General features: G+C 46.2%; 1 protein-coding gene across 3 annotated transcripts in view; it reads left to right on the forward strand.

Annotated features, from left to right (window-relative positions):
• The window catches only part of TANGO6 (transport and golgi organization 6 homolog), a 591,842-nt gene that overhangs the window by 193,745 nt on the left and 373,028 nt on the right, over positions 1-25,069 (forward strand). For all 3 annotated transcript variants that reach the window (XM_078668284.1, XM_078668285.1, XM_078668287.1), the window contains one exon: positions 9,324-9,436. In XM_078668284.1, the coding sequence (XP_078524410.1) occupies positions 9,324-9,436 (113 nt within the window). The remainder of the gene's footprint in view (positions 1-9,323; positions 9,437-25,069) is intronic.

Here is a 25,069-nt window from a genome sequence, read left to right on the forward strand (position 1 = left end):
CCTCTTCAGACCCAGACTCGCTGACAAGTAAAGTCTTTTTTGGGTGTTGGAGGAATGTATTCTGGAAAGTGGCGATCTATTAATCTAACCACATCCTCCACTACTCCGACTCTAGGAACATTTGCCTGCTCACCTGCAACAAGGCTGCCTATTACAGACTACTGAAACTGTACAAAAATCATCTTGGATTCTGGGGAATGGTTTTCAAAAACAACATAAGCATTGAAGGATGCCAAATGAAATAGATAAACAGCCAGCTTCGTGTACCACACATAGGACTTTCTAGCAACATTGTAAAGCTCTAACATTTGATCTAGTTGTCAACAGGTGTACATCTCTTCTCTCTGAAAATGTCACAACAAGAAGTTCATTACTATGCAAAGGACTGCTCTCAAGTTTTTTACACACAGACTCTTTAGGGTAACTTATATGGTTAGAGCAGATTGTGCCACATGCCACTGCAACTCAGAACAAATCTTTAAATAATTGCACACCTGTGTAGAAATTGTCCACATCTAAATGATGACCTATGTGAAAAAGTGCTCTGGCAAGTTACCACACAATTTGTTCACTGACTCAAAAAGTGGAAGTACCACCAGGGGGGGTCAATTGAAGTGTACACTCTGAAAGTATACGCATATACAGTGCCAATTTCACACAGTATATACAGCTTAATACCATAACATGCTCTCTTGCTGTGAATGTATTGTCTGAAAACCTAATGTCCCTTGACCAAGACCAAGAGACTCATTCATAGATATATTTTTCTGTGGTACAGAGATCTCTGAGAAACAATCTACTAAATGGTCAAGGACAGGCCAAATCTTGAAGAGATGGTCACAATCAGGGTGATCGTGTGGTAATGCTGTAGCATTATCCACAAAATGGTGCATCCGGTGCAGAAGCAAATACTAATCTTGACTCATAGTTGCTGGAAACATAGCAGTTGCAATCAAGGAACTAGTAGACTAATATAAAGGCAGTGAAGACTTCCTTATATGCCCCATTAGGAAAGTCACACCCCAGAGCTGCTTAATTTCATGGAGATTTGTAGCAGTCTACAGTGTAACTCTGGAGTGGGTTTTAAGTGTGCCACTGTTGTCCCCTAAAAACAGTTCAGCATACAAATTAGTCTGCTCAACAAGATTATCCCAAAACACACCATCAATAAACAGTTGGAAGAAATTGACAGGCTGAATGAAGGCTGATAGCCAGAAACCGGTCCTTGGATGCTTGATTCCGGTCTGGGAAAGACATGGCTTGGTAGTTCGGACTGGACTGTTCCCATGAGGCACAGGGTCAGAGCTGATTTGCATATAGCCAGTGTCTAACCCAGGGTGGTGTGGCGTGCAAAAAAACGATGGATTTAGGCCCAGATCCTTGTACTGGGGTGAATGTATGACATTGTTCTACATTCTGTCCATCAACTGTGTTTTTTGCAATTTTCACCCCGAGTGGGCTGGGTATGCTCAGACGTGAGTCCCAGGCTCTCCACACCACTGGAGTCAAGCTATCCAGGCTGAATGAAGGCTGATAGCCAGAAACCGGTCCGTGGATGCTTGATTCCGGTCTGGGAAAGACATGGCTTGGTAGTTCGGACTGGACTGTTCCCATGAGGCACAGGGTCAGAGCTGATTTGCATATAGCCAGTGTCTAACCCAGGGTGGTGTGGAGTGCAAAAAAACGATGGATTTAGGCCCAGATCCTTGTACTGGGGTGAATGTATGACATTGTTCTACATTCTGTCCATCAACTGTGTTTTTTACTGTTGTCCCCTAAAAACAGTTCAGCATACAAATGTGTCTGCTCAGCAAGATTATCCCAAAACACACCATCAATAAACAGTTGGAAGAAATTGATTGGCAAAACGTTCTCTGTATTGACTCTGCACCCGGAAACACCTCTGAAGGCATGCAAAGGCTGCACCATTTTAGGAGCAACCCAGGTTTCACACTTCCAATGGTAAGCCTTCCATCCCCTGGCTGCAGTCCAGCTTGCTCTTTCTTCACTACCGGCCTATCACCGTCCTCCTCTAAAAGAGGCACTTCAACAGCACTAATAGAGGATTCATCAACAGATAATTCCTGTTGAACAGAAAATCCACATACAGAACCTTCAACGTGGTCCTCTGCCTCAGATGCAAAGTCAGTCTCAAAGCCATGGTCAGAGGCAGTTTAAAAAAGCAAGACTACAACCTGCTGAGCGGTCAGCTTGCGGGTGGCCATAATGCTTACTTATAAAACTAGCAGAACCAACAAGACAACACAGGCAACACTGTGTCAAATTAGAACTCAACAAACTCAGCTGCATCAAACAGTAAGTATAACTATTGACATATAATGTTGTGGAAAAGACTATCAATATAATCCATACAATGAACTTGATACTTTAAAAAGATACCTTTCACTTGCCATGGACAGCTAGACTGAGGATGAACTGCACCTACTCTGCACAAATGCAAATATAAATTAAAAAAAGTTATAAGCCAAACGTGCTACAATTATTACAACTGTAAAAAAACATTCAAGCATGGCAATGATACTCATTTGAAGCAAATATTACAAAAAGTGTCCTTACCAAACACATGCAACTACAAAACCTGCACATCTACCAGTGCCGAAACCGCAAGCAGGAATCGCCACCCAGGAAATCGAATGCTTTGCACTACAATAAAAAGGAGAATAAAACATTAAAATCACAAATGCAAATGATGACAAGAAATAAAACAGTTATTATAGAACTCTATGAAGTCTGCCACTGTAGGCAGATTGGTAGCACAAACGTCCAGTCTTCCCCCAAAGGGGGGGCACAAAGCACAGGCAAGAACTTGGCACCCCAGAGGGGAGTGACCCTTGGCCCTGCCGAACACCATTTCACACACGTCACCAGCCATACACCAGTACACACACACTGCCAGACAAACGCCAGTACATGCAAACCGCCAGTGAAACCCCAGTTCCACACACCCCCCCAGGAACCCGCAGTACACGCAGACCGCCGGCCAAACACCAGTTCACACACACAGAAACATATTCCTTGGTGTCTGTGTCTAGTGGTTTTCTGCCCCTACCCCCTCCAATTGGGCAGTTGGTGATCTCCCCAGGGAGAACAGTTACCAAACGACATGCATGGACAGTACTGGGGAGCAACCCTTGGCCAAGGGGCTGCTCCCTAGCTTATATATACAATAACATCCCTGGTGTCTAGTGGTTTTCCTCTCCCCTTGGGGGCAGATCGTCATAACAAATGGCTGATCTGCCCCAGGGGGGCAGCCAAAATATGTGCCCAAAAATGAAAAGTGACCATTGACCAAGGGGCTGCTCCCCAAACATTCACCACTGTTACATTCTTTGGTGTTTAGTGGGGGTGGACATGGCCAAACCATGCTCCCAAACATTGGGCCTCTCCCCTTCATGCATATATGATAAAATCCCTGGTGTCTAGTAGTTTTCCACCCCCCCCCCCCTCCCCCCACCCTTGGTGGCAGATCGACCTAAACAAATCGCGATCTGCCCCTGGGAGGGAGGGGGGGCAGACAGAAAACCGCCAAAACATGTGACAAATAATGAGGAGGGACCCTTGGTGTCTATTGGGTGCATTCCTGCTCCATGATCGCAGTACCACCCGTGATCCCGCAGCAGAAATGCACTGCAGAGCGGCACCAGAGGAAAAAACTCTTTCCTTTCCCCGGTGTCTCTCTGCCCTTCCGATCCTTCCCAGAAGAAAAAAACTCACCTTCCTCCTGGAACCGATGGAAGCAAATAGCCTCCAACGCGTCCCTGGCATGTTTTGATGAAGTTTGCGTGCTGTGCATGCGCTGACGTCATCAGATCGCCGGAGGAGGAGTGGCAGCAGAAGCGCTTCCGCAGCCATTCCTAGTGGGGGCACGAGGTGGGGGGGGGACCGCAGGGGGGCCACCAGCACTTCCTCCATGGGGGGGAAGGCGGGACTAGGACGTGCTGGTCTCATCCTCAGCCGAGCACAGCAGTTGAGGACATGTCGAGCACATCCTTAGCACCCAATCGGTTAAATTACGCCAGTCATAAATATTAAGTAACCAGATGTAAACAGGTGCGATGCTCAAGAAAGTACAACATTTGAGGTAGAATAGTATGCTTCAAGGTCAGACTCAGTGTGAAGTCTAAGATCAGAAGGATTGTAGGGAGAGGAGAAGTTAGCTGAAATCACTTTTAAGTTAACCAAGTCACATTTGATGATGATGGCAGAAAGGGCTGCTTTATTATTCATAGAGGACTGGATTGTGCCTATTGGAGCCAGACCAAAGCTGAATTGCATATGTCTGGGTCTAATCTGAGGTAGCATTAGTGGTCAGAAAATTATGGGTTGCAATGCTTCCCTGAGCGCTACCAGGGGTTAGACTATTTGCAAGTTTTCCTCCCATCACTTGTTGTTTATATGGTACCAGAAAGGGAGCATGCTTGGACCAGAACTGGAAACCATAAATAGTTAAGATGGTTATTTTCTGATTTTTTTTGTTTTTCCTCTTAAATCTTCCTCAAAATGTACTTTCACATGTTGCAACCTTACACACTGTGTATGTTTTGGGCTGTAGTGACAAGGGCTGGTGTCAGTCACTAAACCCATGTAAACAAAAATACAATGAATGTAAGCTGATTTGTGTTTGTTTTGAACATGCAAGATAACTGCAATGGGTTCCTTTTGATGAAGCTGTTCCCTTGTTATAGAGTATATTTGTATTGTGACAGAAGCCAGGTAGGATAACATAAAACTGTTGTAATTTGAATGATTTCAACAGTAGTTGCCTGCTTTGTAGCTGTTGTGAGTGAGCGACTCTTGCATTGCTTTGCATTACTTGTGTCGAGGACATTTAGTCTATTGCTTTATGTTGTACTTGCAGGATTCCAAGTCTCCCTAAGCTATACCTGCTTTGTGTCTGGCAGACAGGTGCACCTTGGCTTTCAATATAGTTATTGTTTAATGAAACTTGAAAATCAGGTTTATACATTAGCTCCATCAGTGCTTTTTCTATTTTTTGACTGCCAGCCTTTGTGGCTGCTAAGCATCATTGCAGTTTTTCTTGTATGTACATTTCATTATGTCACACTCTTTGTACCTTAGCTCCCTGGTCTTTTATTCATATCGCAACAGCCCGGGGGAGACCGGATGCTACTCGGGCATCTAGCAAAGCAGGAGCATGCATTTCTGTGATGGTACCATCTGTACAATTTTTAAGCATGCTCCCATGTATCCCAAAATGTGACACGCATAAGTGGGATAACATGAACCATATTGTATTACTTCCTCCAAGAGAGAAAATAAAGAGACTAAGGAATCTTTAGAAGAAAGCATGCTAACAATTGAGTTCTCCAAACAAAACAGAAGGTACATGTTGGACCCGGTCCTTTGGGCAGGTTCACCCCGTGACTTTTTTGCTTTTTCCTAGCCTGTTTTTGGATCCTGGATTGGTGATTTTAGGCCTCTGCGCACTTTTTCACTGTGGCACAGTGTAAAGTGCGTGTGCTCTCTGTGTATTTGTGGTGAGTGACCTGCCCTCCCATAGGAATGAATGGGGAATATGTATGCCCATGGTAGATTCCTGATGCGTGGGGAGTGCAGGGTTGAGTTTGATATGTGTGAACTCGTGAGAGTGAATGCTGCATAATGGTATATGCGGCATGGCTGTGTCTAGTCCAGAAGCGCCACTTTTAGAAGTTGGCATATTTGTGTCGTGAGTCTGCTGGCACGTGATTGGCTGATGGGCCTGGCCCAGGAATGCCTGGGCCTGCTGGTGGATGGACTGTCTGGTGAGTAGGACGGGGTCTGCAGGGCCCTGGAGGAGGGGGTCTGAGTCAGCCGTAGATGAAAGGCCCCCATCTGCTGTTAGGGAGGGGAGGAAAGAGCGTCTGGTGGAACCAGGCTGTGCCTGGCGGCCCACCCCTGATGGCTCTCCCTCCTGATAACCCACTGTCACCTCTGACCTGAGGCTGACAGGAGAGGGAAACCAGATACAGCCAGGGCTTAGGGCTCGCTTACACAAAGACTTCAAAAGACTTCAAAGCCTTTTCTGTGTATAAGAAGGGGCTGTGTTCCCTTCCAATTTGTTCTTGTTTTCTGACTTGAATCTGCCAGGGGCGTGCTGCTGCTTGGGCTCAAGGGAATCCCTGAGTCCTGCCCAGCCCCTGGCCTCCTGATGGACTTTCCTGGATTCCTGGGGGACCCCTCTGCCGTGCCTGGGCTGATGGGGAGACTTAGCTTTGCCCCCCTGGGAAGCTCTGGGGCTTTGGCAGCCTGAAGGAGCTGCATTTTTCTGTGGATAGCGCTGGAACCGTATTTCTAGCGCCTGGAGGCGCTGAGCTTCCCCCGGAGCGCTCTGCCTGTTTGCTAGCGCTATGGAGCGCTTGATTTCCCCCTAGCGCGTAGGAGCGCTTTATTCTTGGCCATAGCGCTTAGGAGCGCTTTATTGTGTTCTAGCGCTGGGGGGCGCTTGGTGGGCTTTGGCCGGTGCCCCCCGGCATTTGCCTCCCAGTCACCGCCGCCGCCCGGGCTTGGAAGCGCCTGCAGAACCGAAGGCGCCGCGCTCTCATTGGCTGAGAGAGCCGAGCCCCCTCACCAACGCCGCGACGGGATAGGCCCGTGCGGCGCAGCGTCATGGCCCCTGTCGGGCCGTGATTGGAGGAGGAGAGGAGACTCGTCATCGGGGCCGCGACGGGATTGGCCGGTCGAGGCGGCCCCGGGAGGCTGAGGAAGGCTGCGGCGCCGCGTGTGAGGAGAAGATGGCGGCCGTTGCGGGGCTCCCGTGGCCGAGAGGGAGCCCCGAGAGAAGGGGAAAGCCTGGCTGCCTCATCGCCGGTCTCCCGTGGGGAGAGGGAGACCGGACTGGCTAGGAGGCGGCGAGAGTGAGCCGCCGCCCAGCAGAGAAGCCGCCACCCGGAGGAGCCCGCCCAAGAAAGCCCGGTGAGTCGGAAGGGCTGGGGAGGGCTCCGTGCAGCTGCTGTTGGTGCCGGAGAGCGGCACCTGGGCGGGAGTGGAGGTAGGGCGGCCCCAGCTGACAGTGGGCCGCCCCCAGGTTTCAACGGAGCCTGAGGCTCCAACGCCCATATTTTATTTTTGAGAGCCCCAGGAGGCGCAGGGGGCATGTCAGAATTCTGAGCCCCCCGAGTGGGACACCGACGGAGTGGGTGACTTCCCAACGAGCCCTGAGAGGCTCCAACGCAGGCCATATTTGGTTAAGGAGTCTAGATGGCTCCTGGGACACCTCGGGGCATATTGTCGATGCCCGTCCCCTCCTGGGCCTGTGTAGTGCTGGTGCCAGTGAAAGCACCATGGTTGGTTAAGAGCCCCAGAAGGCTCCCGCATTCGACGCAGTGTGGTGGCAGAGCCTGGGTGGCTCCAACGTTGCGCAGTGTCATGCCAGAGCCTGTGTGGCTCCAACGTGGGTGTAGGTGTTTGTAGAGCCTGTGTGGCTCCAGCGTGGGCGCAGTTTGCGCCTGAGGGTCAGTAAGGACCCTGTCGCAGTATGAAGCTCCCAGCTGCCCAGCAATTAGTGGGCAGCTGCACCGTTTAGGTTTTGTGCGCTTCACAGGTGCCCAGCAAGTAGTGGGCCCCTGCATCGTTTAGGCCCCTGACATTGAGACTCAGGGCGTTCTAGCCCCAACAAGGCCAGTTGGCCTAGGGACTGCCACAGGTGGTGGCTTATGTAGGTTTTGCGCAATTGTATGGTTCTTGCACCTCTGAATGTGAGTTCTTGCATCATGTCTTATTCCTGCACCTCTGAATGTTTTTAGACATCATGTGACTATTGCGCTACTGTATTATTCTGGTACCTCTGAATGTAATTTTATTGCATCATGTGCTTTATTCTTAACACCGCTGAATGTGTAGGTTTATGCATTATGTGTTTTTCTTTACCACTCCTCTGAATGTATATTTATGCATCATGGGTATTGTGTTCTTCCTTAGACCCCTAAACGCTGTGTGATACTTAGGTGGTTTTCCTTTACTACTCCTCTGAATGTGTTTCATACATCATGGGTAATGTGTTCTTTCTTAGACCCCTAAATGTTGTGTAATACTTAGGTGGTTGTTCTCTTTAGTACAGGTGGTCCTAGTGAGGTCCTGGTCCCCTGCGTGACAGTCTCCTAAGGGTTTAGGGTTGCGTAGGTGGTACTTACCTGTTCCCAGTAGTTACTGGATGTGATCTATAACTGTTACTTTGTGTTACATTGATTTTATACACTTTTATTCTAAGTTCTATAAGTACTATTTCTATTTCTAAAAGTGCTGATTATGACAGTGGCCCATGTGGCCCTGTCCTGTGTAAATAATCCCTTGTGAATATTGCCGTGCCCGTTGGCACAATGTACATGTGTGATTTCTATCTGATATGTTTTTGACAATACAAAAGTTATTTTAATATAACCTTGTGTGGAGTCTCTTTTGTGGTGTACCTAGTATGTTGTTGCCGTTGTGCGCTGACGCAAATGCTTTACACATCGCCTCCGAGTTTAGCCTAGACTGCTCGTGCCAAGCTACCTAGAGGGTGAGCAGGGGTTATCTTGGCGTGTGACTTCCTTGCCCTGACTAGAATGGTGGTTTCTGCCTGGCTTTGGCATCAGCCTTAGCCTACCAGAAATAGCCGGTTCTAACAGTACAGATTAGAATTTGTGCCAACTTCAGGATATACTGCCAATACAACAGCTGGTTGTAAAGCCAGTCTATACCAGCGCAAAGTAAAGTCCATATTGCAGAAAGTTGACTAAGAGGTCTTTTCCAGAAACATTGTGGTTAGAGTCCTATTTTGGATTCTGTTTTGCTCCATGGAAAAGCTAGGACTTTGCCGTATCCTGCACTGGAACCAATTAATCGGACAACAGAGGGTCATTGCTTGGAGCGCATGCCAATCACCCATGGCGAAGTCTTAGCCGCGAATGATCAATGTATAAATTAGGATGTGTTAGACTTCTTAGCGGGCCCTCTGCTTCGCAATAGGTGACCAACACTGAGTTTGTTGTCACAGACATTGTTCTTTTACATTTCAAGGCTCCTATCAAAGAAGAATTCGAAGTTGAACAGTATTCTGGAGGTTGCATTTTTTTGGGCTGGGTCGAAAAGGTCTGAGAAAACAATTGTTGACCATGTTTTAAGTGTTTTGTTCAGTCATTTTCAAAGTTTTCGATCGAGAAAATTCAAAAGTCTTTGTTAAGCGTGTATGCAGGGTGAAGAAAGAGCTGTTATTGTGTGGTGCAGCTTCACAAAGTGTGGCCTCCTTTGTTTCCATACCAATATGCCTTACAGCCGGATGCCTCTTGACACTTGCTTCTTTTCTTCTGCCCATTTCCTAGGTCTATGTTGTTGGAAATGAGCCTCTAGAAGTCTTGATGGAATCACTGAAGAAGGTTCTTGGAGCCATTTTCTCCCTATATTGTTTCACGAAGCAGAATGTATCTCATTTAAGGTAAGGGTCAGAGGCATGTGTACAAAACAGACGCCTGTCCTTCAGACAGAAGAATATGCTGTTCATACTGTTTACAAAGGATGTGCAACTTCTAATAAGACAGCACTTGCTAAGGAATAAAGAGACAGGATTCAACTTCCTTGGTGTCTGGCATGCCTCCGAATATATCCGTCCATCTTTTTGTTGAGGAACATTCATTGATTGAAGAAAACCACACATCATATTTCCCAAAGACATCTTTCTTTCAAACTATTCCTGTGGACTAATTTGCCTTGTCTACTGGGGTATCCTGTACAACTTCCCCTAGTCTCTTTTTCACTCTCTTTTGAATGTTACATGTGTGTGGTAATTCTGGAGCCTGATGTTCCTCTTTGTTGGCCCTCTACGTGCCTAGCCACAGATGAACAGCAAGAAGTGTCTGCTACGTTAATAATAATAATAATAATAATGTCGGAATTTGTAAAGCGCACAGCTACCTCCACCGGAGGTGTCCCGGCGCTGTCCGTATACCGCTTAGGAACCCTTCCTGGCTTTCCTGGGAAATGTCCACTCCTGGGCACCCCCCAGGTGCAGCCAGGCATACCAGCGCTTTTGGGGCCGTTGTGGAGACTAAGCAAGCTATTGCCCAGAGTTGCAGCGTGGGACCCATGATCAGAACAGGTACTGAGGCGAGAATATCCAGTCAGGGGAATTAATGAGTCGGTTAGGTGAGTCTCTACAGTAACTGTCCTGCTCCTGGACTGAACAAATTATTCTTTGGAGGAGACCAGGCAGCTCATATTCCAGATGTCTGGGTGAATTCAGGCTTCCAAAATATCCTATTGTACCATTTCCAGTATGGCTTACATTTTCTCAGATGCGTTCATAAAAGCTTGGTGTCGTAATGTGGCACCGTTAATTCAATAGAAGAACGACCTCTTAAAATAAGTATAACCCATTACTGGTTCATTTATTTGTGCTATACTCACAAGTTAGCGCCGTAGGACACAAAAACCACAGGCTAGGAAGGCACTAGATTGGGTGTTTTGTTTTTGTTAACAATACTTTGTATAATATGTAGATGTTAGTGCTATTTAAAACAGAAAGGGACTTCAAGACAATCAGCAGATAAAGGAGAAAATGTCTTATTTTTTGTCGAAGAGCTGTAACTGTAATCTTTATTTAAATGTAGCTATGAATGGCATTTAACAGTATACATATGTCCTGGGCACAAGAACATCAAGGATGCACATGGTGGGGAGGACAAGATGGCAGATTTGAAGGTGTCATTTCATTAAAACTTTGGCATGACAGTAAGAAGATGCAGTATTTTGTTTAGCAATATTTATACCAACTAAATTATACCATATGTCTTTACAAATGTTTCAACATTTGTTAATCAGCATCCAAGGCCTTCATCAGGACAAGAAAGTGAATAGACTTATTTAATCCATTTTGTGTGAGTAGACTAATTATGTTTTGTAACACACCTCTTTCTTTTTCTTTTTTTTTTTTTAAACCTTTATTTATCTTATGCATAGTACACAGCGTCTGCCTACAACCACTACGGGCCGGCCGCTATGACAATCAACAACATTCCAGTTCGTCTTACTATGCGGAAAAGCTAAAAATAAGAGCGCTACGGTGTATTAGCAGCAGACATAAGAAGAATAACGTAGGTTTCATTTTATAAGTTTAAAGAGGTGTTATACATTCAGACCAGACAACCGAAAGGGCGAGCCATACGACATAATATCAACTAAAGGAACAGCAATAGTTTGGATTTGTGCGTTGAATATTGTAGGCAGGATACACAAACACTATACTTCATTCCGCGCCAGTCAGTGCCCACCCAGTCGATATATCACTTCAGGATTTATTTGCAAACTTAACCACTATATAGCAGGATGTGAGAGGGCACATTCTTACAGCAGGAAGAAAGGATCCAGTGTCATACAATAAAGCGAGTTTTACTTGGAACAAGTCATGTAGGAGGATACACGCCCTCTAAGAAATATAATTGGGAAGTGAAAACAGGATATGCGAGCATTCAATGGCTGTGTACTAAGATCAATGCCGTACACAAAAAATCCAATAAACAGTGCAAACAACATAAGCACAAAGTGCTAAATCCTTCCCAAAAAGAACACCACCCGACCCCCCGTCTGATCTAAATTATACGAAAAAAAGGGAAAAATACAAGAGAAAGAAAAAGAAAGGGGAAAAAGGAATTCAGCCAAAACCAAGAAGAATAAAGAAGGCCATAGGGACAAAAAACAATAAAAAACAACAACACCCCTCCCCCATCCCCCCACCCTGCACCCCTGCATGTGGCTACGGCCCACCCCCTAGCAGCGTGCCTGTCGCCCATTAGGAACCCGAAATATAGACAAGAGAATAAGAGAAACAAGAAGAAAGGGAATAAAACACAAAAGGTAAAAAGAAGAAGGAAAAGAAGAAAACCAACAACCCACGAATGGGAAAGAAATGTGAGGGAGATTCCCAGTGTGGGAACACCGACCCCCCCCCCCCCCACCGCCACATAACGTTCGATTACTTAAAAATTAAAGTCAGAACAGTAGGAGCACCCACTAAAACAGGATGATGTAATCGCTACGCAGTTCAATTCACACAGGAGGGTGAGGATCTCCCCAGTAGTGACAATGGCGCCCGGAGCACACTTGAGACCCACGGGCCCCCAGGATAACACACCTCTTTCTTAATCAGGGCTTACACTTAAAAAGTGAACTGCCCACAAAGTGTTTCAAGTTCTGCGTCACTTAACCAATAGTGAGTTATATTTCTTCTGTTGAGCTGTGCATAAAAAGCTTCACATATGCACTGCTTCTTACGTTGTGAATGTGATTGTGCAGTGCACAGTCTTTTTAATAGATCTTATACTCAATTTTATCACATATGGCATTGTAAATTGGAAAACAATCCCTTTGAATAATCGAGGCACAGTCATATTTGTATATTAGTAGTACACTTTAACCGAGTTGCTAGCAGGACAACACACACTCTATCAACTATTTATTTGATTAAGACCTTGCCTGAGGTCAAGAAATACAGATACATAAAATTAATATTGTTAGATTATAATAATACAACTTTTAAAACGCTTTATAAGATTAATAAGTAGTAATTTTGTCTGAAAAATGTTAAGATTGTACGCTTTTCCTTTAAAATAACTTCGAGAAACTTTTTAGAAAACTTATACAAGTTATGACAAACAAATTCATTAGCGGGAGAGATACACAACATGATTAAGTCTTGAGCTAAAATAGCATTATGTCTTAAGCAAATTGCTAATATATATCGTCGTTGGGCCTCTACCAATCTCAGGTTACGACAAATTAATAAAACATTATGCAAATCTTGTTGTCCACCTTTGCACAAATCACATATGCCTTTAGAGTTATTTGGGCCATCCCATCTAGCTGTGAATATTGTGAATTGGAGAATAACCAGGCCTAATAAAAAGATACAATGCCTTACCCCTAACTGAAACCGTAAGTAAGGAGCAGGGGTTTTAAATGATATGTTTTCTGTGGACGTTTTATAGTGCTTTAGTTGTATACAGTATTCTTTATCCCTTTCATAGCTGATTCTCGGGGCCATATGTTTTAGAAAAAGCTTCAGATGCGCTGGGGATCAAACTTGTAAAAGTGCTACAGTGCATTGTGATGCCTCAAGGGCTTTTAGCAAATTCCTATTAAAAGTATACCGAGGCGCTTCCTCTCTAAAATTCTCCAGTTTTAGCATATGTCTTAAAGTATCTGGAACTGCGCGTAAAAGGTTATACGCCCACCTTATAATGTTGGAAATTACTCGGGTGAATATTACTGTAAGAGGTAACTCAAGACGAAGAGCTTGAACTGGGACGTAATGAGATATTTTTACCAATTTTTGAAGTATAATTCCTTCCTTTATTTTTATTTGTTGCCATGTTTTAATTTGTGTATATTTCGTGGTGTAAGATAAAATCGATGGGATTTTCATACCAAAAACCTCCAGTAGAGATTTAAAATGTCTTTTTCCTGTAGAGCGGTAAAATCTCTGTAAAGCCCCGACATGATATTCTGCTTCCGCCCTAGATGTTCGAGATTGGCTGCATCTTGTAAATTATGCTTAAAGATGCAGCCCAAATAGATATACTCTTTTTCTGTCTCAATGGGGTTAGCAGGACAAACATTTGTGCTGGCAAAATGGTTCCTCAGGTAAATTAGGGTTAGCACACTTAGGGCCCGATGTAGGTAATCCCAGATTACCGATTCTTAAATACCGAATCATACCGATTCGGTATTTAGGAACAGGCAAATGGGATGTAGGTAATTTTACAGAAAAAATTACCGAATCTGTAAGTTTTGGTAATTACCGAATCGGTAAATACCGAATCGGTAATTGCCATTCATTTCTATGGGCCTAGAGGCCCATAGGAATGAATGCCAATTACCGAATCGGTATTTACCGATTCGGTAAAAGGAGGAAACATTGAAGGGTGGCAGGGTGTCACTTTGACACCCTGTTGCACCCCTCAGTTATGTATGGGTGCACATGTTGCAGACATCTGCAACATGGCACTGTTGGAAAAGCAAAAAAAATGCTTTTTCCAAGGTTTTCATTATTTACCACCAACTTGTAGTTGGTGGTAAATAACAAATCCTAAAAGGGGAAAAGCACTCATTTGAGTGCTCCCTACATAGCAAAATCGGTAATTTACCGATTCAGTATTTTAAGGAATCGGTAATTTACCGATTCCTTAAAATACCGATTCGGTAAATTATCGAATCAGTAAAATGCCCACCTACATCTCATTTTCCAAATACCGGTCGGTAACGGCCGGTATTTGCCTACCTACATCTGGCCCTAAGTGAGTAATGCCACAAAGTATGAAAAATGAGGCAAGTGAAATATCTGCTCTCTATCAATTGAATGAAACATATCAACACATTTCAGGGCTTCACCATTCTATCTTGGGTGCCATCAAACGTCTGAGTGTTGATGCATGACATCCTGTATCAAAGCTAGGATTTTCCATCCTGCTTATATTGCAAATCCTTGACTACCATAGATCTATTGCAGGGATGTGGAATTCCTATAGCTCGACCCCCAGGACATGTTATTTGGGGTCACGGGCAACAAGTTTTCATGTGTATTTTGTCCTTGGGACAAGTAGGCCCAACCTCATGCAGAACAAACCCTTTGGCTGCCAGTTTGCTTTACCACATTATAGATAAGGGAAGTGCACTGTCTGCATTTTTTTTTTTAAAATATTTTTATTGGTCCGCAATATTCAGTTCATGATGTACAACAGGATGGTCATTGTTAATAGTATTGCATCTTTGACTGTACATTCACATTCACATAATATGATTAGCATTGCAGGTTTTGTGATTTTAAACTGGATCCCGAAACAACTCTTAAACCCCCCCCCACCCATAGTTCCCCTAGCACTTATACATAGCAATCGTATTTGTCTAGTTGCACTGAATCAATTCAAGTCTTTGCGGCAATACCCGCCACTCCTCCCAGTTCCAACACTCCTATTTCAGTTGTAATGCCCATTTAGGTTTCGTTCACTGCACCTTAGCACGTGGTTACCTGCTGTTTCTCCCACTGCCGATGCTCCTGTACCCAGACAATGATCTGTTGGTAAGCGGCTAGTGTGCCATACTGCAAGCCCCCGCTCCGACCATTGGGGGTTGGGGTTAGGGAGTGGGGGGAGAAGGGGGGGAGAGGGAAGGAGGGGGGGTAAAGGGGGGGGGAGTGGGGATGGGGAGATGCAAATGGGTGAGGTCCCACATTTACAACTTTAACATCATCACAATTTACGTCAACAACATTTGATTTGTTTATACCAGTTCAGCCACATCACAGGTTTCGAAGGCTATAATCATGGCGTTCCAGTCCATTGATATGTGCGTTTTGCGAAGGCCCCTAGGCTCTTCCCTCTGCAACGCTATTCCCTCTGCCTTCCCCCATCTCAGCACCTCTCTATGCCAATCGCCAGGGTCGGGCGGTCTGGCCGATTTCCACCTCATCATTATTGTGCGTTTAGCTAATAGTAGGGCCAGGTCTGTGAAACGTGTGGTGGTGCTTTTCTTTTTTACTGCGGGTCCCAGGCCTAGTACACCATACAATAGGGAGGGGTGGGGCCTTCCGGGTGCTATCACCGCCAACACCTTGTGTATTGTCTCCCAGTAGTGGCCTAGTCTTGGACATTCCCATAACATGTGTAAAAGGCCAGCGTCCGCAGTCAGGCATCGGGGGCATGCATTTGACACCTCTGGAAACATTGCGTGCAGTCGATGGGGAGTGAGATAAGCTCTATGCACTATTATTAATTGGATACATTTAAATTTAGGGTTTCTAGACACCTTGGCGGGGAACTTCAATACCTTTTCCCACTCCTTGTCGCAGAGCGCCCGCCCGATATCTTGCTCCCAGCGCTCCCGGGTGGATTGTAGAGAGACCGCCCTGCCAGCTCGTATACCATGTGTGAGCCATCTCGTTAAGTGACTGCCGTTACCCATTAAATATTGCATGGTGAGTACGGGGTTCGTGTGTGGCTCAACGCCGTTCCGCGCCCAGGTCCCAGTGATATATCGAGTCACTTGTGTATGCAGTAAAAACAGCGCTGCAGGGGTCTGATGCGTTCATGTGAAATCTGTGTGTGTCATGATAGTTCCATCCACGAAAAAGTCCCCTACGTGGAAGACACCAGCGTCGTGCCACGCCCGGAGTCCGCGCTCCGATAGCGTGCCCGTCCCAAGGGGAAGTCCCAGTAGGGGTATGGTGGGTGCATAGGAGGTCAACGCATTTGTGTATTTGACTGCTTTTTTCCAGCATTTGATTGCTAGGCGCAGCAGGTGTGGCGTCAATCTGGGTACCTTAACATTTGGCAGTAATAATCGGTGTAGGAGGCCGCTGTCCTTGTCAGTTGTAGTCATATCCACCTCATGGAGGTTACGGCCCGCCAGCCAGTAGGCCAGCCATTGAAGTTGGCAAGCGTAGCTATACGCTGTCATGTCCGGGACCCCCATACCTCCCTGTGTGGTAGGCAATTGTAATTTGGCGAGGCTTACTCTCCGCCTACCTGAACCCCACACCAATTCAGTCAATAAGGTATTCAGTAGCTTAAACGTGTTCGCCGGCACAAGGAGTGGTCGGTTTGTGAAAAAGTACACCATGCGAGGGAGGACCACCATTTTCGAAATTGCCACTCTTTCCGCCACTGACAATGGTAGGGTGTTCCAAAACTGTATTTGTGATTTGAGGGTACGGAGTGCTTTGCCCAGGTTACCGTCCAAGTGATCCTGCTCGGTGCGATATATTTGTATTCCCAAATATTTAAATGTCGTAGGTGCTATCTGGAATCTGTGCGGATGGAAGTTTATCTGCTCGATTCCCGGAGTGGCGGCAAAATGGTAACCGTACAATTTAGTGTCATTTATGGCAAGGCCCGATAGTCCCCGAAGGTGTCAAATATTTCGGGTATTGGATCGAGACAGCCCGACATATCACCTATATATAATATGATATCGTCTCCATATGCGGACACCACATGCGGTATCGAATTTCTTAGTATCCCCTTAGGTTCGGCCAGCACACAGAGCTTATGAAGTAGGGGTTCCAGGGCCAGTATAAACAGCAGAGGTGACAAGGGGCAACCTTGCCTTGTGCCCCTGGTTATCAGAAACCGTCCGGATATACATTTGTTAGTGCGGACACGCGCCGTGGGGTTCGTATACAATAGATTCACCCACGCTATATATTCGGGCGGTATTCCAAATCTGGCTAGGGCTGCAAGCATGTAATCCCATCTCAGGGAATCGAACGCCTGTTTTAAGTCCAGGGAGATACATCTCTCCCTTCCATTCCCCGTTGCCTCGTGCAGCATTATCTGGCTCAGTCTTCTGAGATTAAGCGCCGTACTCCGACCAGGCACGAAGCCACATTGGTCCACATGGATTAGCTGAGGGATGTATTGGTTTAGTCTAGCCGCTAAGATCTTGCTTAGCACTTTATAGTCCGTGTTCAGTAATGATAGTGGCCTGTAGTTCGCGAGGACCAGACCATCTCTGCCAGGCTTTAAAAGAGAGACTACCAGCGCCTGCAGGGTTGTGGGCGGTAAAGCATGGGTCTTTAGTGATTCTTGATACAGGAGGTGTAAGTGCGGGGTCAGTAAGTCAATAAACGTCACATAGAACTCGGCTGGTAGGCCGTCCGTCCCCGGAGTTTTGTTTCGATGCAGGGCTTTAATGGCTTGTCTAATCTCTGCAGTCGTGATAGGACGTGCCAGGTCATCGCGCTGTGCGCCCGTGAGCTGCGGGATAGGTAAGCCCTCCATGATGGACTCAAATTGCGTGTCCACCATCAGGGAGTGTGGTCCATAAAGTTGCGTGTAATAGTCTTTAAAGGTAGTATTAATATCTAGTTGTGTCTGTACTGTCGCCCCAGTCTGATCATTGACCTCCACTATAGGGGTGCACATAGGTGCATTACGTATCAGTCGCGCTAGCAGTGGCCCCGATCTATCAGCTTGTGTGTGTTGTCTCGTCGTGTATTCCCTATAATCAACTACCCTCAATTCCTCAAGTAGTTCTGCATGCTGTATATGTGCTTCTTGTAGCTGTGTGAGTTGGTTATTCGTGCCCGCTGCCTCGCTCTCTAGTGGCGCTAGCCTGTCCTCTACCTCTTTAAGCTTCTCAATCACAGTCTGTCTTACACCCACTTTTGTGCCCATTGCCACTCCGCGTATGGTCACCTTAAAGGCGTCCCATTCAATTTGTCTAGAGCTAGCTGTATTTGCGTTGTCATGAAAGTACTTAGTGATGGCGTCCGTCAGAGTGGACCTAAAAACCTGATCCTCTAGTAGTCGCCAGGTCGGTATCGTGGTTGGGACCATTCCCCATTGCATTGTCAATTCAACCAGGTTGTGGTCAGAAAGCGTCTTCCCCATGTGTTCAGTGGATTCTACGGATCCCAGTAATGTGTTGGAGCAGAAAAAGCGGTCAATCCTGGTGTGCAACTTATGTGGCGGGGAGTAAAATGTGTACTCCCTGTGGGTTGCATGCTTGAGTCTCCATGCGTCTGACATGCCCCACCCAGCTCCCTGCCCAGTGCGCCAGCGCTTCTGCCTGTTTTCTGCTATCTGCTGAGTGTAGCGGAGGGTGTGACCTATCGAGATCTAGATCCAAGACCGCATTGTAGTCCCCTCCTATTATCCAATCGTGGTCCGACCAATCCGACAGCACTCCGCTCAATGTGTTAAGGAATTTCGACTGGTCAGTGTTAGGGTCGTAGATGCTACCCAGTACTATAAAGGAGCCATCTAATATTCCACGTATGAATACGTATCTACCCTCTCCATCCACTCGCTGTTCTAACAGTTTAAAGGGAACTGTGTTTTTGATCCATATAGCAGCCCCTCGAGAGAATGCCAAATAGGTAGTGGCATATAACTGACCTTTCCATTTTCTATGTAACTCGGAGCCTTCTGCTCCATTTAGATGGGTTTCTTGCAGACAAGCTATAGACCTGTCTTCTGCTCAACTGCGCCAGTATTCTATGCCGTTTGTACACTGACCCCATCCCACGCACATTCCAGGTGCAGAGCTCGTATGTTAGGTGTCGTCATAGTGAGGAGGGCATGCAGTGCAAAACACGCTCAGTACAACCATTGCTTTAAATAATTTTAGGGGTTTTCCAAGTGCTTGAACTATACTTAACTTCCCAACCTGAAGGTCCTTACTCAAAAACAGATGGGGACCAAACATCGTACATCCAACATGGATGTGTACTAGATAAACGTAACTGTGCCTCCGCTTGGGGGGTAGGTCCGGTTACACTCACCCGGCAAGTACTTCTGTAAGCTTCCACTTTCACCCTATTAATATCTAATACCCTTTACCATTTTTGCCCACTTCTGCATGACATAACATACAGTTACATACGTTACCAAATGTCATCTTCATCATAGTCTCTCAAAATTAGTTGGCCATTTGCGCTGTAATACGTGGGAACAATTGTATACTAGTGTCCGAGTCCGAAACTTCTGTGCGCGTGTCAGACCGAAGGTCCGTGTCCGGCTGCACTCGGGCATCGTGGGCAGCCAAAGCAGCAGTCGTCTGCATCGCCGCCTCCGCAGTTGTCTCTTCCATGATCGGCGTCTGTTCCAGGCGGGTGCTCGTCTCAGCAGTCGTGTGTCCCGCTTGGTCCGCAGGTGGATCTGATCGATGGGGTGAGCTTGATACTTCCTCCATTGGGGCCTGCGACGGAGGCGGTGTCAACGCTATCTCCATCCATTCCGACGCCTCCTCTGGGGTGTCAAAGAAATAAGTCTTGTGGTCATGTATGATTTTCAAACGCGCCGGGAAGAGGAGGGCGTATTTAATGTTGCGGTCTCGCAGTATGCGTTTCACTCCCATGAAGGTCGATCTTGTTTTCTGGACCGCTGGGGTGAAGTCCGGGTATAATGAGATTGTCCTGTTTTCATATCTCACCGGTCCATTCTCCCTTGCAGCCTTAAGAATCGTGTCCCTATCCTTATAATGGAGGAGATGCGCAATCAGGGGTCGTGGTGGCGCCCCCTCGCCTGGGCGGCCGAGGGGGTACTCTGCGCACGTTCCACACTGTAGAGCGGAGTGAGGTCCGTCGGCGCCACCACTGTCTTGAGCCAGTCCTCCACAAACTGCGTCGGATTCGTCCCTTCGCTGCGTTCCGGAAGGCCCAGGATACATACATTATTGCGGCGCGAACGCCCTTCCGCATCGTCCACTCTGTCCCGTAGGCCTTTAAATTGACGTTCGTGCTCCTCCAGCCTTGTGGAATGTGCTGTCTGTTGTGGAATTAGATCATCCAAAGCTAGTTTGTGCTCCGTGACTTTCCCGGACAGTTTTTTGTGGTCCGCCTTCAGTAGTGTCAGCCCCGTGGACATCGCGTCCATTCGTGTCTCCAGCGCCTCCCTTAATGCCCTGATTTCAGTTAGGATTAAGTCCAACTTCGCCTCTTGGGAGACCATTCCTGTTGGCGTTATTACTTCGTTATTGGATGAGGCCAGAGGGTCCTCAGAACCGGTAGATTGCGTCGTGGTGCCCACCATTTGTTCTTGTTGCTTTATTCTGCGCCCCATGGTCTGTCTCTGATACAGAGCCCTGTCTCGCAGGGCAGCTCTTCCTTTCACCGACTAAATCTCTGTCCCGTCTGCCTTAGGAGCACCACCGCCGTGCCGCCGCGTGTCCAAGGATAGTTCGCGCCCGGTTCAATGTGTTAGTATGGGCGCAGGTGCTGCTTCGTGCCCCCTGATCTTCCCCCTTCCGCCCAACGCAGGAGGTGGTCCTCGCCCGGTGGGTGGTCGTTCCCACAATATAGTGCAGCAATAAGTATCACCGGCACTCTCTTTTTGGTGTCTTCACTCCCTTTGTCAATATGCCCCTGTCCGGCCTCACTCCACCGTCTAGCGTTCTGTAGTTGCTTCTGTTGAGGCTATATGATTGGCCCATGGGGGCTCTCTGTCCGTGGGTGGTGGGGGACTCGTTTCCAGCAGTCGGCAGGTACCGCTATAGGCTACGCACTACTGCGTTCCAGGTCAGGTTCTTTCTATTCCGGCCGAGACAGTCCTTCCAGTCTTCGCGCCGCCATCTTGCGTTCTCTGCCCAATATTCACTGCGGTGCCGGGCGTTGCCTGCCAAGATCTTCAGGGGCTGTAGAGGAAGGGCCCTCGTCCCCGAACCAGTGCCCGGCGTTCGATGCTACAACGCCTACTGTGGCCGCTTATCGTGTTCAACTCCCCAGCACTGTCTGCAGTTAAGGTAATATTTATGCCCAAATGTTAATGCTGTTCAAACTTATATTTATGGTTCATTAATTGAAAGCCTTTATTATTAGGGTGAGCGCTCTAAGTAAATGTTGTAAGCTCGGACTGCATCACTGACAGTGGTTTCAGTGTAAAGTTTAGCAATATGAAGCTACGTGTAATGCTCCCAGAATGCTCTCTGATTTGATGCAAATATTTGCAGAAGCTTGAAGCAAGATTGATGATTCTTTGCTTTCAAAATAAAATATTCATTAAAAAATGAAAGCAGGAAAAATAACATTTTGCTAAACTACTGTAAAATTTCAGGTACCATATCTTTGCAGCATCGTTTAGTAACGTGTTGATACATGCTAGTATTTCCCAAAAATATTCATAGTGGAAAATCAGTGTAACCAGTTTCAATAAGATTATGGGAAACAAAAATAAACCAGTCTTGGCAAAGCCATTGGGTCTGAAATTGGTGGTCAGTTTTTAGTATGTCAACGTGTGACTTGTTTTGGCATGGTTTTTGTAAAACCTTATTGGTGTGGGAGTTGCCAGGCCCTCACTATCATAACAAACATTGGCAAAAGCAAAAATAGTTTTTTTGGCCTCAAAAAAGCACAGAGTGCCGCAGTAGTTACTGGCACTGAACAAAACTACGTTGTGTGCCGATAAGTTCCTTGTGAAAGAGCAGAATGCTGTCACTCACAGCGAAGTAAGCCAATACAGAGAGAGAGAGAGAGACGGAATTTTAATAAACACAAAAGGCCATGGTCTATGCCAGACCAATTTAGGGGCCCAATTATTAAAGAAAGTCTCAAAAGTGCACCCATGGTATATGCCCTTGCAATAAGTGCAGCTATACGGCTTTCGTGAATTGGCAAGAATTTACAGAAGTAAGACAAAAAATGGTACTCCTTGAAAATATTTGTGAACTGCATTTTAGCAAGAGCAAGTATGCATGTGTAGATTTGCTCATGCGAAAATCTGATTGTTTGCAAGTTCACTTTCCCTCCAACCGCTTTTTTCTCCAACTCTGGAAGAAGGTTTATGTCTGCCATTTTCGGTATTAAATTTCCAACATTTTATGGTATGGAAAAGATTAGAGAAGAGTTGTTGAAAACGTTAAAACATGCAAGTTAGTAGGTTTGCACGTACTCAAAAGGGCACTCTAACCCTGGAACTGTTGCTTACCTCTACCTTCAGCCCCAGCATGCAGATCTGCAGAAACGAGGCAACTAAGGGGATTACAAGTATTCAAACTCTACTATGGTATGTGGTATGAGCCCTGGAATAATCAACAAGACTATATCAGAGCTCCTATTTAATGAGATTGCTGCCATAATTTGTCGCCGCATTACACAGCACCAAATGGACAAGTGGATTTTGTTACAGGACAAGTAGATTTATGAAGCAAACTGCCACATGGACAAGTAGATATTTTATTAAATTCCGCAACCCTGTATTGACAGTGTTTCTTGTGATTTCCATTTGTGGGCCAGTATTAATTTACTGTGGCTTGCAACAATAGGGTCAGTAGTTTTCTTACTACTGGTAGAGAAAATTATATATACATCATTCTCGCAGATAGCACCTCTCAAGTGACTTACAGACTCAAAGGGGTGTTGTTGACCATGATTTTGTTTGTCACTCTCTTTACAAATAATTTGTTTTTTTATTTTATCCCTCCATACAGTGTAGTCATATTTCCTCCAGCAGTTGATGACCATGCCAGCATTTAGAGATCACAGTTTAGTTGATGTAAGATACCAACATTAAATGTTTTTTTATACATGTTTTTGTACTAGCGACATGTAGAGGGGCTAAACAGTCTATTCCAAATCACCTGCTTGGTTTCTTACAACATTGTTACCCTAGTCCAACTCCCACCTTGTCATGTAAGGGAGTTTAATCCCTCATTGATTCTATAGCTTTGTGACAGTGACCGTGTGCTTTGGATGATATGGGCAGGGTAGCTATATTGCTTCAGAAGCTCTATGTTTCCTTGACCCAAGCTTACAGAACTTAAGTGAGATGCCCAGTGTCAGAGCTGCACATATTGGTTACCTTTTTTCCATTTGGTTAAATGTGTGTCTACAAGCAATAATAAGACAGAGGGATTTCTTCTTTGTGCAGTTGACACATTCAGATTGACCCTTTCGCCAGTAAATAAACTTGTGTTGTTTGCTGCCAGGGAGGAATCTGTGTTGTGTTTCTGAAATATGCATAACAGTAAAGTGGAAATGTTGTGTCTTGTCGTGTCCACTTGCTATATGCCAATCTCTGTGAAATGTAATGAGGTGTGTCATGTGATTATGGTGGCAAGTCTGTGCAGAATTCAGGGTTCTCACTGGGTTTAAATAGAGGGCTAAGTAGGGGTTCAGTCATTATGCTTGGGACTCTCTCTTCGAGAGGCTAAAAACACTTGTATATCTTGGATAACCAATCTACCAGCATATGCTGGATAGAGTTCTGGAACATAGCTGGAAAACCTTATCGTGGTTCCTTGTATTTTGACAGTGACTTGACCGTCTGTTTGACCTCATAATTTCAAATGTTTAATATAATGTAATGTAAGGTGGATTTGTAGAGCACTGCTTGTCACCCGTGAGGGTATCCAGGCTCTAGAGTTTCACATCACCCTTTAGTTCATCTTTCTTTTTTTGTTTACATTTTTTTACCTGGTGTAAACCAAAGCAGCAAGAAAACAAATGACAGAGAATTAACCCGTTTGCCGCGGTCGCGATTTCGCGGCAGTGCGGCACTTCCGCAAAACGGGCGGGGCGGGGGCGGCGTCGGCTGTTTGACGTGAGCAGCACCAGCGAGGTAGTGCTCGCGACATCCAACGGCCGACGGCAGCACGCAAGGTGTTCAGGCATAACACAGAATCCAAAACCGCAAATGAGGCAGATACAGGTCTGCGGAACTGCATCCATGGTAAAGCTGTACATATATAAACTACTGCCAATGTGCGGTGGGCAGGGCTGTGCATCCACAGCCAATGACCTACAGTCCAAAGACATAAACAGGTAACACATCAAGACAATCAGTGAGTACACTCAGGTGCGTGCACAGTAGGTAGCCCGGGCGACAACACTGGCGGGGAACATGAACTGCAGCCAGCACAGGAGTGGGCACAAACATTAGTAATTGTGATTGAGACAGGAAGGACACCCACTGTCTGCTCAGGGTGGCCTCTCATCATTCTTGGCCTCTAGTTGTGTAATATTTGTATCCCAGTATGTGTCCACCGTACTCCTACTCCAGAGAGGCAGGCCTTATTAAGTACATCTGATTCCGCCTTTGCCCATTTCAGCAGCTCTCATACCCAGTGTTTCATTTGGGGGAGGCCGTCCTGACTTTCCAGGGCATTGCGATCAGCCTTCTAAAGAGCATCGGAGCCATGTTGACAAACCTGCGGGTGTATTTAACCCTCTTGTTGCTAGATGCTACCTGCAGCTGATGCTGCTCATCTCAACCCTGCTCAGTGGGCTGCAGTGGGCCACAGCTGTCCGCCTGGGCTTTCACAAAGCATCCTCGCGGCAGTGTGCCAATTTCCACCAAGGCTTCTCACAGTTCACACCCCAGGCCAGCTCAGGCCTAGGCCACACCCTCAGGGCTGACACGACTGTCTACTGGGTCCCAGGTGTCACGGACATTCTGAACAAGAAATTAACTTGAATAGAGGGCCCCTTGGAAAATTGTTCACAAGAAATAAGTGTGCAACAATCCTAAAGTTTTCTCTCATTCGTCAAGAAGTGCTTCAAGGTTAAATTCCTGCTTTGATTTTTTTCATTGCTGACATTGAAAGCCTTTGATCTGCTTTGACTCTTTCCATTGCCTACACTGAA

Source organism: Lissotriton helveticus, chromosome 12, assembly GCF_964261635.1.
Source record: "Lissotriton helveticus chromosome 12, aLisHel1.1, whole genome shotgun sequence".
Classification (NCBI taxonomy): Eukaryota; Metazoa; Chordata; class Amphibia; order Caudata; family Salamandridae; genus Lissotriton; species Lissotriton helveticus.